Source organism: Acomys russatus, chromosome 3 (assembly GCF_903995435.1).
Source record: "Acomys russatus chromosome 3, mAcoRus1.1, whole genome shotgun sequence".
Taxonomy (NCBI): Eukaryota; Metazoa; Chordata; class Mammalia; order Rodentia; family Muridae; genus Acomys; species Acomys russatus.
In genome coordinates, this window is record NC_067139.1 from 33802518 (window position 1) to 33816986 (window position 14469).

The 14469-nt window shown below is 46.8% G+C and overlaps 1 protein-coding gene across 1 annotated transcript in view; it reads right to left on the bottom strand.

Moving 5' to 3' along the window:
- Shc3 (SHC adaptor protein 3) overlaps positions 1 to 14469 on the bottom strand; it is a 123432-nt gene that overhangs the window by 31722 nt on the left and 77241 nt on the right. The window contains exons 4-7 of the mRNA XM_051171204.1: positions 12627 to 12746; positions 9791 to 9844; positions 3773 to 3824; positions 1437 to 1563 (exon numbers count right to left, since the gene is read on the bottom strand). Coding sequence (XP_051027161.1) covers positions 1437 to 1563; positions 3773 to 3824; positions 9791 to 9844; positions 12627 to 12746 — 353 coding nt within the window. The remainder of the gene's footprint in view (positions 1 to 1436; positions 1564 to 3772; positions 3825 to 9790; positions 9845 to 12626; positions 12747 to 14469) is intronic.

Genomic DNA, 14469 nt, shown 5'->3' on the forward strand with positions numbered 1-14469 from the left:
GCTTGGGCAAAGTGGGTCCTTATAGGCATGCTGACAATGGATGCCTTAAGGGATTTCACCAAGGGATGAAGACACAGGACTAAGGGTCTTTCCAGAAAGGCAAAGAAGACAATGGAGCTGAACCACATCTTCCTAATGAGAGAGCGGAGCAGACATCACTCCATGACCATGCCGCAGAAGCTGGCTTTGTGAGTTTAATGAGCATAAGAAGTAAGCCTAAAGGAAACGATGCTTGTTTGCAGGGAACACACTATTAGAAAGATTTTCCTATGTGTGTGTGCACATGTATATGTGGGTGCATGTACTTAGGTATACGTACATCTGTTTATGTGCAAATCAGTGGTTAACATCAAGGGCTACTTACATTTTTATTTTTGAGAAAGGGTCTCTCACCGGCCTGGAACGCACAAAGAAGACTAGGCTGGAAAACCAGAGAACCTCGGCGATCCGCCTGTTTCCACCAGTGCTGGGATTACAAGTACACACCACTGTCCCTGGGTTTTTGTTTGTTTGCTTTTGTCTTGTTTACATAGGTTCTGGAGCTAAAACTCAGGTCCTATGCCCACAACACAAGTACTTTACTGGCTGAACCATCTCCCAGCCTATAACAGCTTTTCATTATGCAAATTCATCAAGGGCAAAAGGTGCTCACATTCAAGGACTGGAGACCACTGAATGTCCCATACGCCCCATAGTACTTCTCAACTTTCCATAGCATGGAATGTTCTTAAATCCCAAGGAAACCCAATAGCAGAATATATACATACATACATACATACATACATACATACATACATACATACGTGTGTGTAATGTGTATATATATATATATATAAGCTACTTTCTAAGGAGCCCACATTTGGTGTTGACAATTGCTATTTCATTTAATAGTAAAACAACTATCAAACAATTCTTATCCCTGTTTTCCATATGAAGCCATGGTGACTTGGACAATTTAAGACTCTTGCCCAGAGACATATGTCAGGTGGCCATCCCCAAAGCCATGGAGGCCAATAAAGCAAAACAGTGCTGGCAGCAGGTGGGACCTCGTGTGGCTAACTGTGACAACAAAAAGATGAGGCACAAACCTTGAGTGGACACAGATCCAGAAGGGCAGGGAACCTATGGAAGAATCAAAGTGCCGGAGAAGACATACAGTGGCAAAAAATAAGTTACGAAGAAGTTTTTGGTAACCTTGTCTACTGTCACTATAGCTTCAAGAAAAACATTTCCTGCCCATTCAGGGCCATATGCGAGCTTACATCTGTCAGCTTTCTGTGCCTCCGCCGAGCATCAGCCAGGTGTCTGTGGATCCCAGAAATGCTGTGATGATCTGGGTCTCATGGCTCTGCTGGGAGTGCAGTGCTGGGAGCTGGTTTTAAAGGAAAGTTTGCAGACCCCATATAAGCTGCTGGGAAGCAGGCACAGTTACTCACCGGTCCTGGAGAGCAGGAATCTTGGAAGGACACTGCAAATACTGCTTGAACCGAAGTTCAAAGGCTTGTCCGATGGAGCCGATGACATCTTGGGCTAGCCCGTCACAGCACTCCAGAATGTGGCACGCTTGGAGAGAAAGAGACACGGGTTCATTAGAGACAGTGCCAGGGCTTTCTGGACAAAGACCATCATCTGGAGTGCAGGGGGAAAAAGCTATACACCTCCCTCCTGGCATGGATCCTGTGTTTGCTACTGTAGACACTAACCTGCAGCTTCTAAGCCTGCAGCAAGAACTTTGGCTCAAGTGGCCCAGGCAGTAGTCCTGACTGTTACAGTATAACCCTGCTCACCTGGGACCAACGCTGCCTATGTATAGTCACTGGAGAAGACAGGCTAGGATTGATGCTCGGAGCCCTCTCCGCTCCTTCCCTTCTCTCCTCAGTCCTGTCCAATTCTTTAAAGAAAAGACCCAGCATCACAGGACAACCTTGTATCTTAGTCTGGGAAGGCCAAGAGAGGCTGACCCATGGTGACCCTGGGATTCATTGGCCAGTTAGACTCACCTACTTGGAGAACCCCAGGCTAGGAAGACTGCTTCAAAAATAGGGTGGAAAGAGCCTAAGAAGGGTTACCCAATGTGGTCCTCTGATCCCCACATGCACACTCACACATGTATGCCTGGACACACACACACACACACACACACACACACACACACACACACACAAACAATTACACAACTGTCTGATTGTCTCAGTTCTGTTTCAGGAAGGCCAGATGAAGGTTCTAGACTAGGAACCTATGCTGTGTTATCTCCAGGAACCCTCTCTCTCCCCCACAACCCTAAATGAAGGCTGCAACGAAGCTTCCATCTGCATGGAGAAGAACAGGAAGAACAAGCCAGACTCTGCTCTTTGCGTTCTCTTGTCTCTCCAGCTTCAAGACATCACTGATAGGATGTCAGTTCTGGGCTCCTGCACCCAGAGCTGGCCAGGGGTCCATGGCAATGGGAATGTTGGCAGCCAAGTTGGAAGCAGTTTTCAAGGACACTCGACATATGACCTGTCACCTCTAGTCACACATCACACAGTCACTGTCACATTGCTGTGATAAAATACCTGGCAAAAGCAACTTAAAGGAAGAAGGACTTATTTTGGCTCCCTGGTTAAGGGTACAGTCCATCACGGCAAGGAAGCCATGGTGGCAGGAGCCCGAGGCAGCTGGTCACACTACATAGACAGTCAGGAAGCAGAGAGAGAGGAGCGCTGGTGCTCGGCTCTCCTTTTTATTTACTTCAGGACTCCAGCCCATTAGGATGCGTCCTCCCACCTCAACTAATCCAACCTAGGCTCTCTCCCTCAGACAGTGCAGAGGTTCGTCTACTAGGGGAAGCCTAGGTATTACCAAGTTGACAGTATTAACCATCGCACATGGTGTCTGCTCAAGAAAGACAGCAGTGAATAAGGGTTTGCAGAAGCCCCCGCAGCTAAGGGAGTGTTCCCCATCGTAAATCAATCCGCCCTTGTGGATGGTCTTGAACATATATCCAAGATACAGGTTTGGGAGGAGGGTGGCGGAACAGACTGTTAGATATCATGTGTATTGAGTTTGTTGGTTGACAAGAGGGAGAAAATAGGTCTGTCCATGAATATGCAAGCAAAAAAAAAAAAATCAGCTGCTGGCATGTAGGACAAAGGTCAAGGGTCAGAAAGTGACCAGTCTGCAGTGTAGAGAAGTGCCACTACGCGTGGTGACAGATTCCACTGATTTTTCATCAGTGAGTTTTTACTCATAGCTGTGTTATGAGCTATAAGGAATTGCTTCGTGTAGTCACTCTGAGGCCACCTCCCCAAGAGTATTAAGTATCCACTCTAGTTTTGTAAATGGCATCCCTGCCTCCAGCCTGTGTCTGAGGTACCAGAAACTTAAAGGGGGGGAGGGTTAAGGAGACAACACACCCCAAGTTTGGGTGCTGGGCCCCAGAACAGGCTACAGGGCAGTATGCACACACTGGGTGAAGGCAGTCAGGAGGATGGGCAGCTGTAAGCGTTTCCCAGGCATAACTGAGGCTGCTATCAGAACACAAGATGAGAAAGGTGATGTGTGAGTCAGGTATCCCAACACCGCGCCCATCCTGCCCCAGGTGTGAGCCTGGCTCTCAGCATCCAGTAGGTTCTCTCTCAGCCAGGTGACAAGCTACCTTTGCAGGCCTTAATTGTCCTCAATCATGTCACGTGATTTGCTAAAGGCACTGAGATAATGAGAAACATCTGGCTCGCAGCATTGCGCCTGGCTTCACACAAGCGAGTGATTAAATGGGTCAAGTATTGCTTACCTCTGCGATTGACAGGGTCTTTAGCAACATAGGCGACATAGTCTGTGGTGTCCTGTGGAAGGAAAAGGAGCCATTTGTATCACACAGCACAGCAAGTGGTAAGGCCAGAGGGATACAGAAGCCAGGATGGCGAGCATCCACCCATCCACCACATGGCCCAGAAGCAGAGATGGGAGGAAAGATCATGGACCAACACTTCCCTACTGTGGGAGGGCCCTGAGCCTCCTCAGTACTGGGAAAAGAAAGAAGGGAAGGAGAGAGGAAGAAAGGGAGGTGGAAGGGGGCGGCAGCAAACACTGCATACAAAATTGTCCAAAATGGACATTGTTTGAGACACATCCTCGAACTTGGATGTGGCTAGAAATCTCCAGAGATCTGAGTGCAGCCTGTCCAGAGCCCGAGGAGGAGTCGTGACCAGTTCATGTAGATAGCACTACCCGGCTTCCCGGGTGTGCATGCCACCAGTCTGTGACCACACTCAGAGTAGCCAGGGTGACAGGCACCTGCCTTGCCCATACTGGCTCTCCGGGAAATTTTTCAAAACTGGTGCTTGAGTACCATTGCTTCATCTGACTTAGCTGTTTGAATTTAAGACCTGGTCATGAGGACCTTTTTAACGCTCAGTGTGAACCAAAATCAACAAGCATGGCTGGCAGTAATGTGGATGTGAGCCATCCTCAAATTTGAGTTCCTGTGAGAATTCCCTAAAGGCTGAAGACAGGTAGTTGAGCTGTACCCTTAGTTTTCTATCTGGACCCCATACTGAGTTGCTGACAAGTTCTAGCTACTGGGGGCTTGGAGACTATACTCTGAGAACTAATGTTAGGGGTGGGAGGTGGGGTAGGATACTCACAATAGGCAAGATACAGAAATAGTCTAGTTGCCCTTCAACAGATGAGGGGACAGAGAGAGCCTGGGTTATTACACAGTGGAGTTTTATGCAGCTACAACAAATGAAATGGTCTCATTTCCAGGAATTGGAAGTCATTCTACTAAGTGAGGTAGGAGTCAGAAAGGCTCATTTGTCAACACTGAAAGATGAAAAAAAGACATGAAAGTAGACAAGGGCTACTAGGAAAGGGAGTGCTGGGAGGAGAGGAAAAGGGGAGACTATGATCAAAGTATGTCACATACATACCTGGAACTGTCCACAATAAACCCCATGATGTTAAACAACAGTGCAAGACAAAAAAAAAAAACCCACAGGCTTTATTTAGAAATCTCAGTCCTTGATGTGAAGTGAGTTTTGTAGTCAGCCTTCTGAGGCCCTGGTGGTCAGCAGAGGCAGCCCACATTCCTTCACTTCCCAACAAGCACCCAGGGACCTGGCCATTTTCTCAATCCCTTTAAAGGCATTATCTATTTTAGTGTTTTGATTATGTGTGTGTGTTAGGCAGGGCAGGAGGGGACTGTGCAGGTGCCTGTGGAGGCCAGAGGTGCCAGGTCCCTGGAAGTGGAGTAGCCAGCTGTTGTGAGCCACCCTATGTGAGTGCTAGGAACCAAACTTGGGTCCTATGGAAGAGCGGAAAGTGCTCTTAGCCACCGAGCCATCTCTTGAGTCCCATTCCCTTAATTCTTAAAGCCAGAGAGACTTTTCTACAACATTGATATTTTAAACATTCAGAACAACAGCCCAAAAGGCCTTAGGGCTCCTGGGGTAGCTTGTTCTCAAGAGAGATTAAGGCTGGGGGTACTGCTCCGTCATAGAGAGTTTACAACCAAGCACAAAGCTCTGGGCTCAATCCCCAATTCCTCCTTCTATCAACTGAACAACAAATGACTACTGCATTCTAGTTCTACTTCTATTGATGTGACAAACACCCCGACTTAAAAACAACTTAGGGAAAAAAGGGTTTATATGGCTGACACTTGCAGGATACGGTTCATTACTGTGGGGAACGCCAAGGCAGGGCCTTAAGGGCTTCACACTGGTAGACAACAGCAGAGAGAGAATCAATACGTGCATCCTTGCTTCCTTCCTTCCTCATTCATACTATTCAGGAACCCTGCCTAAGGACTGCTGCCACCCACAAGGGACTGGCTCTTCCAACCCCATAAGCCAATCTTCCCAAGTGATGGCAATGAGACGATGGCTAAACCAAAACCATGCACACATACCACCCCGCATAGGGCAGCTTGAATGGGCAGCCTATTTTTGTAGTTATTTTCCAAATCGTATACTCCAACCGGCTTTGAGCTCCTCTGCTGCTCCTTATGTCAGACTTGCAGTGGTTTGTGCTGACCTGTACATGAGACTGTCCTCGCCCCTCATAACACAGATCAGAAAATACTGCCAGGATCGTGAAGGTGAGGAGTGTGGGTGTAGGGAGGGATGGGTGGCCTCGGTACTCTCCAAGGCTGCAGGAGAACAGAGGCAGGAGGACTCTTCCAGTGGTGGAGACAAAAGAGCCTTCGTCTCTAAGGCTCATCTGAACAAAGTCCATTTACTGGTATCTGTAATATTTCACAGACTGACTAGAGAAAGGGCAGGAAGATTGTAAAATGGCCTCCGTTCACGTCTGTGGAGGGGCCTCCTCAGAGGATTTAAAGCTGTTAGCACAAATATGGATTGTAGCTTACAGTTCTGCATTTCCTCCTAGATTCGTGTGATGTGAGACCTGCAACTGTCCTTAAGGAGTCTTAGGAACATCTTAGCCAGCAGACCAGAGCCCTGGGGCCCTGGGGCCCGCTCTCCAGCACTGCGCTTAGCTTTCCACAGTCTTTTAAAACTAGCTGAAAACCCTAGCTCATCTATACAGCTGCCTTGGCCTTGAGTTAGTTCTGGATGTACTTACAGGGTAGAGATGAAGACTCGCAGCCAGCTTTCTCACACTGTAGGAGCTGGGTTTCTTTTTTTTTTTTTTTTTTTTTTTTTTCCCAAGAAGCAGAGTTGATGCCTTTGCCCTAATTGACCCAAATTGCTGTCACTTTTGTGCCTAAGGATGCACATTGAAGGTCGTGTTTGAATAGAAGAAATTAGCAGAAGAATTGAATCACCTGGGTACCATGGTAGCAGAGCAACTGTCCCAAAAAGAAAAGCTTGCCGCCCTGGCAGGCAGGAGGGGGCACGTTTAGTCTCAACAGACTGTCTTTGTGGTACATAAAGGTAACTGCATGTGACTCACTTTACAGTCTTCATTTGTAATTTCCAAATCCGATGGGGGTTTAGGGTTGAGGAAAAAGATACAAACACGAGGAGTCTATTGCTTGATTTTTTTTTTTTTTTTTTTTTTTACATAGCCAGAGAACAAAATTAATTCCAGTCAGCTCTAATGGGTCCTACATACAAGGAAGTCTTTTTTTTTTTTTTTTTTTAAAGGGAGGTAGTGGTTCTTTCTCTAGTCTAAGAAACTACACTATGACCAGGGAAGGAAGGCCAAGGAAGATATGACATCCTTCTCACAGATGGCCCATGGCCCTGTGAGGACATTAGCCATTCTGCTGCCAATCTTGAGGTTCATCTGGCATTGTTTCCTAGTGTATCGGGATTCAGAGCAGTGTTCTTGGCACTGCCCAGCTCTACAGCAGGCACACTCAGTCCCAGAGAAGAGGCTGTGGGGGATCTTATCCCGTAGTTATTCCGTTCCCTCTTCCCATTCCCAAGACCCTCTGAAGCATGCCATTGTTGGGGCATCCTCTTGGAGATTTTGTGTATGCATGCAGGGAGGTGGTGAGTGGTCAACTTCAGTGTCATTCTTCAGGCCTTTATTTTGAGACAGGGTCTGTCTCTTGCTGAAACCTGGAGCTCACTAATAAAGGCAGTCTCCCCGCCCCCCCCCCCACTGTCTCTGTCTCCCCGGGTGCTGGATTACAAGCATACATCTTTTCCCATGGGTTCCAGAAACTGAACTCAAGTCCTCATGCTTGTGTGGGAATAATTTCACTGAGCTGTTTCCTCAAGCCCTCTTGGTGATCTCTCAACACTAGGAACCAGATTTGTTATCATCACTACATGCTCCTTTTTGAGGAAAGAAGGATTAACAGTATTTTCAAGTCTCACTTGTTTCTCACTTGCCATTTTTATGTTTCCTACTGAGTGGACACAAAGCAAAAATGTACACTTAGCAAGACAACAAGAAGCCCAGAATTGTTTTTGCTTTGTCTGTTGAGACAGAGTCTCATTTTATAGCCCAGGCTAGCCTGAAACTCACAATATTCCTGCCCCGACTCCTGCATGCTGGCATTACTCGTGTCTCATTATACCTGAATCATGACAGCTTTTGGATGAGAAAAAACAATCTTAGAAAATATAAGATATTGTAGATCATTTCAAATGTCACCAAATGTTGTCAATCCTCTTTTCTTTAAACTCAGGTCTCACTATATACTATGTGTATGTAGGCCAGGCTAGCTGCAGGCCTGAACCTCACAGAGATTCTCTGCCTCCTGAATGCTGAGATTAAAGGAATGCATCACCATGCCCAGCTAGTCATTTATTCTTCTTCTTTTGTTTTTGAGGAAAAAAAATAATGAAAAACTTTGAAAGGGTTTATAGTCTTGAGCATATCCTGGAGAAATTAAGCATTTTTAAAACAAAAGACAATGTATTTAGCTTCCCAAGATCTCACTGTGTGCACCTCTGCTCAGACCACCATGAAGCCACAATTTCAGAGACTTTCTAGAAAGGGGAGCTGCTCATGCAAATGAGAACTGGGTGGCCATCAACACTTAAGACACTGAAATTGCACTTTTGTACTGCTACCAGTCATTATTGAAAACTACTCTAAGCTGGAGATGTGGGGATGCTGGTGCACACAAGGGCATTGCTGGGGTCTAAACTGTCCCTCTAAACTGCTCCTGTGAGGAAGGTGTGGTCCCAGCTGGTGGACCCCATCACTGTCAGGTGGTTGGATCTTGAGGACTCTGACCTAAACCATGGGTTGACTCCCAGGTGAATTGATGGTGTGCTGGGTAATTTTAACTGTCAAACTTGACATAACCTGGGAAGCACCTCAGTCCACAGTCTCAACTGAGAAGCCATTTAGAGCAGGCTGGCCTATGGGAATGTTTGGAGGTGGCGGTGGGGGGCTGTCTTGATTACTAATTGGCCTAGGTGGAGCCAGCAATTTCACTTTGACTTCCAAAGTATGCAAACAGCATTTCTTTGGTAATGCCATTCCCAGGTTTGGGACCTAGACAGGGTGTGAATAGAAAGGGTTTTTAATTGTTTTGTTCTGCTGAAAACTTTACCCAGAACAGCGAAAATTAATATGAGCCTTTCTCCTTGCTACTGCTGAAAAGAGACAGGCCCATTCCCTTCCCCTCCACCTCAGTTTCTTGCTCCCTTTGGTCTTTTCTGCCTGTCTTGGAAATGCAGCAAGGAAACAACCAAGCATGGCAAGATGAGCCAGACACACAGAAGCTCTTGCTACCTCTCAAGGAAGCCATGCTTCCAGATCTCCTGGCACCTGCTGGCTGAAAAGTAATGGTAGAGCTTGGTCACGGTTACTGACCCCCCCCCCCCATACACCAAACAACAACTAAAATAATAGTCAAGCAATAGCTTAGTGATAAAGCAGTTGCTTAGCACTGGCAAGGCCCTCAGCTCTGTCTTTAATAAGGAAAAACAAAAGGAAAAGGGAAGAAGAGAGGGAGGAGCAGAGAGATGGAGGAGGGAGGGAGGAAGAGCTTCTCACACCAAGAGGGACAAACAGCTGGGATCATAGCTTCAGGGGTTATGACTACTTTACTTGCAAATTTTTATTGATGAATATTTTGTCTTACAAAACACCATTTACTTCAAAGAATTCTCCCCCATTGGGTAAAAAACATCCCCCCCCCCCCCCGCCCCGGGACACTACAGTTGTTTCCAAGCATGGGCACTTTATCAGAATGGAATTCTACCCAGACTGAAATTTTACTGATGCTAAAACAGCTGGGCTGTTATTAGAACAGTAAACTGGGGTTTCATTAAAATCAGCATACAATGTCTTCAAGGGGGGCGTCTTTGAAGCAGGGGTTTTTTTTCCCCTCAGAAATCCCCAGCAAGCACAAGAGAAACAGGCCAAGGTCACTCACCGGGTCTCCCCCTGAGGCAAAGGAGATGGACTGCATATGATGGTTTGCTATGATCTGCCAGGGTGGAGACAAGAAAGGAGATGAGATGTTAGTGCCTGCCCACCTCCCGCAGAGCCTGCTGTGTTGGCAGGCAGCACAGATGACAGGATTTCCTGAAAACTTCTCCCAGGGAAAATGACAACTGTAAAACACTGAGACAGAGGCTCCGCTGCCCTCGCAGTGCACAGCCTGATGATGGCTGCCTGCCGTCTCACTGGTTGACCAGAAGGCCCTGCTAAGCCTCCTAGCAGCTGAGGAGTGAGAGCTATGGGAAGCCCATTTTACAGGTACAGAGCATGAGGCCAGAGGGGCCATGTGGCTTGTTCAAAGTAAGGAGTGTAGGAATTCCAGATCTGCTCCAGTCTCAGGCCAGGGTCTCAACAACTGGACTTCTCCAAGAAGAAAAAAATGAGTCTGAGAAGAGGGCCCAGTTGGTGAAGTGCCTGCCTTACAAGCAGAGGAACCTGAGTTCAATTCCCCAAACCCACGTGAAAAATAATTGAATGTAATGGCTTCAATCACAATACTGGAGACAAAAAGGTAGGTAGATCCCAGGGGCTAGCTGCACAGGCACCCCGGCTGACTCAGCAGGTTTCAGCTCCTGAGAGAAACCCTGAGTCAACCGGCAGGCACTGCCCGGTGAGGGACAGCAGAAGTTGATGTGTGGCCTCCACATGTATGTACACATATGTGTATATACACCCATACACATATGTTCATGTCCTCCACACAAACACATACTGCACATATGTGCAGAGAGAGAGAGAGAGAGTGCCAGGATGGGAAAGTGTGATCTGTTTCACTCCATCCTATTCATATCACATGTGAATACAGCAGAAGACCAGCATCCAAGAATTAAAGTCATCTAATAACTCACTGGCTTAAGGGGCTCTTCCACATTTGTCTTAAAATGGAAATATGGAAATTTTCCACCAGGTTTATAAGCTGTGGCGTCTGTGGAATTCAGTAGACACAGAGTGAATTAGAAGCTGTCCTAAATTCTAAAAGCTACGTAAGTCCTCCGTGCTATTTTTATCTTTTTAAAGACAATATAACGACATTGAAGAGAAGTTCCTGTGTGGAAAAGAGCTCCCAGCTCCATCCCAACACAGCCAGGTTTATTTCTGAACAGTGTCCTCCATCCTTGTTCCCAGCAGACAGCGGTTCACAAAGCATCAGATAGAGTACATGCTCCTGTAAGACTTGAAATAAAATATCACTATAAGATCAAATTTAAACTATTTTTAAATGCTGACTTTGCTTGTTGACATTTGCAAAGCTTCAATATAGAAAAACCTGAGGGTTTAAGAGAACACAAAATAGTGAGACTGTTGGGTGGCCTGTGCCCAAGCCCCAGGCAACCAAACTAATAATAGTTGTCCTAGAATCCTGCTACCTATGGGCAAACAGATCCTGAATGGATGATATGGCAACAGAATCCCCAACAGTAAACTAGAACTTTGGTGTTTGCCCTTCCCCCTTGGGAATGGAGATTGAGACAAGGCTTTGTGTAGCCCAGGCTGATCTAGAATTCATGCTGCTGAGGATGGCCTTGAACTTGTGGTCCTCCCAACTTTTACTTCTTACTACTTGGATTACAAATGTGCCCTGATATGCCCATCCCAAGTCTCTGATGCTGCATAATTAATTTTTGTGTGTTTAATAACTTTTTGTTTATTTCACTTTTCTCATAAACCATCTCTAAGGGCTGAGGAGATGGCTCAGTTGATAAGTTGCTTGCCACACATTGATGAGGACCTGAATTTAATCCCCCAGAACACTTGAGAAGCTGGGACTGGAGCCTATAATCCAAGCACTAGGGAGGTAGAGAAAGGACTGAGCAAGGAGGGTAGAACATTACAGCCTAAGGGCCCCCGGAAATGGATGGTCCTTGTGCCACCGAGGCCAGGCTCCAAGTTTGCATGGCTATCTAGAGCCTAGTGAGTGGACCAGCCTCCAGGAGCAGCTGGGGCTCAGCTAAAGACAGCCTGGCAGGGATAGGCTGACTAGACATTCTGGATCCTCAGCCTCAAGGGCTGGCTAGTCCAACCCTTAGGAAACAGTGACCAGTGGGTCCCCGAAGACAAAAAGATAGGATGAGACGTTGTGGTCAGTAATGTCTCAAAAAAGCCCTGACTTCATTCTCACTTCTAGACTTAATTTGTCTCTACATCTTGGAGATAGATGGTAGATAGATGGGTAGATGGATAGATAGATAGATAGATAGATAGATAGATAGATAGATAGATACATAGATAGATAGATAGATAGATAGATAGATAGATAGATAGATACATGATAGACAGACAGACAGACCTGCCTAAAACATAGTCATCACACAAAAACGCAGCCATCCTAACTGGCATTGGCCTTTATAAGTGTGGTTGTGTTTCTAGGTCTCCATCCTGTCTACACTGCAGGGATGGCACAGCTCATCGACCCTGAGCAAGACAGGAGGGACTATAAGAGGCTCCAACATAAGATGTCAAAAGAAAACTCCAGCCTACTAAACCACAGGACACTATCCACCTCAAGCAGGATAAGATTAAAATGTGACCCATAAAACCAATAAAGCATGCCTATAAAACAAGGGAAGAAGGCAAGACATTTGCACAGATCCCACCAAGCACACCAACAAAACAGAAATTGTTTACAGCAGAATTCCACTCGGCCATCTGTGGGTGGAGTATCAAAGTGGCCAAAGTTCAAGGCTTGGCCAAGCAAGTTCTACATGGGCTCTGTAAGCTCTGAGCCAGAAGCCACTGGGATGTGCCACAGAGCCTGGGTGCCCACACACCTGTTTGGAGTCAGGAGTGCGCAGATTCAGACTGGCGGTGGAGATGGTCAGGGAGATGCTCATCCCTGCGAACTGGAGGTTGCTCTTCCCCAGGATGCTGGACAGCATTTTACTCGGAGGCTGTGAAATCCAAGGGTGATATTTTAGCTTTTGACCCAGACTCTGTGTCTGAAAGGGCAGAGGCAGAGACGTCAGCACACCTCACCACCACCACTACCAGACTCTCTCTGCCTGCTCCTACCCACAGACAGAGGCACCGGAAGACAGGCAAATATAAAATGGAGACACTGGGAAAAACAGGAGCCCATGCCAATATGAGCATTCAGGTGTATGAGTTATGAAATTGTAAGGTCTAATATATAAATTCTTGGGGAGAACTTGTCTTCTTGGCTGCCTTGACCATATGCTGGTATCTCCTGGGTCCCTTAGATATAAATCTGCTGAAACCACACAGGCAGGGATATCACAGCTTTGCAGATGCCAGCATCTGGTCTCAGCACACCAAGACTCAGGCTGCCTCTTAGGAAAGATGAAGGCAATGGCTCTGAGGCTTAGGAGCAACCTCAGAGGGTCACGAGGTTCTCTCCTGATGGGAATCCTCTTCAGAAGTGCTTCTCTGTCTGCTAAGGGCTAACCTGGATAGTCTATTAGAATCTGACTGCCCAGAGGCAGGGCAGGGTGGAGAAACAGGCTGGCGATGACTGGCATCTCCATAACTTGTCAGAACAGTACTTACAGAGGTATCAGAGGGCTTCAATGTCCAGCCAGGCGTCTTCTCCTGGATCTCTGGGCACACACTTGAAGGCCTCTCCTGTGCCCTCTAAGACCAACCTACCCTTTCCATTTGGTTACAAAGGCCTCTCCTTGATATGCTAAATAGTTCCTAATCACACATGCAGTTCTTTAATCCACCAGGACAGAAAACGCAGCAACTAAGGCCGTCTAAAGTGGAGCCCAGAGGTCACATTCCTCTGCTGAAGTTCAGACCACTGCAGGAAGTTCCTGTGACTCAAATAAGAGGCCAAATCCAGACCTCATACACCAAGCACTCAGTGGGGAGTAGCCTAGTTAATGAACCAATCAGAATGGACTTGCAGCTTAGGGTGTCTGCCCAGCCAATGACCTCTAAAAAGATGTTTAATGGGAAGGCTCTATTTCAAAAGAATAAATCCTGCTGCACTTACCTCCGTTGGTTGCCCTGGTTTGGCATGCCCAGACTTCAGCTCTTTGCTCCCAGATAGATGCTATTTCCTTTAGTATCCTTGCCAATTTATTTTCTTCTATTTCTTTTTACTTAACACTTCAAAAAGAGCCCTTTTGAGAACACATGTCCTCCCCTGTGTGAGAGTCAGGTCAAGTGCATCTGGGGCACAGCCCGGAAAGGTGCCATTAGCTCCATCTCTTCCCACCCAGAGAAACGTACATGGACCACAAGGCCTGTTAGGACCACTGCTCTGAGAGACGGTTGTCCTCCTCTTCGTCCTTGCTGTTCCCAGGCGACACCTTGTATCCTGTATTCACAATTCTAGAGCTTTACTTGGTTCCCTGGACCCCCAAGGTATTGGCCATCACATAGCCTGAGCTGTCAAGTTCTGTGCCCCAGCCCAGTTGCCCCATAGAATGTCCCCATTCCTGAAGACAGAGGTGATTTGGCTGCAAAACCATCTGGAATCTGAAAGTACAGACTGGGGCAGAAATAAGGCTCTATATGGGAAGCTGTCCCACAAAGCCCTTCCAGGTAGATAAAAGTTAAGATGGTGGCCACTGAATTATTTATTTCTCAGACACTTAATGAGAGCGCGATAACTTAATTCAACGTTTCCTTCTTTTTTTATTGTGACAT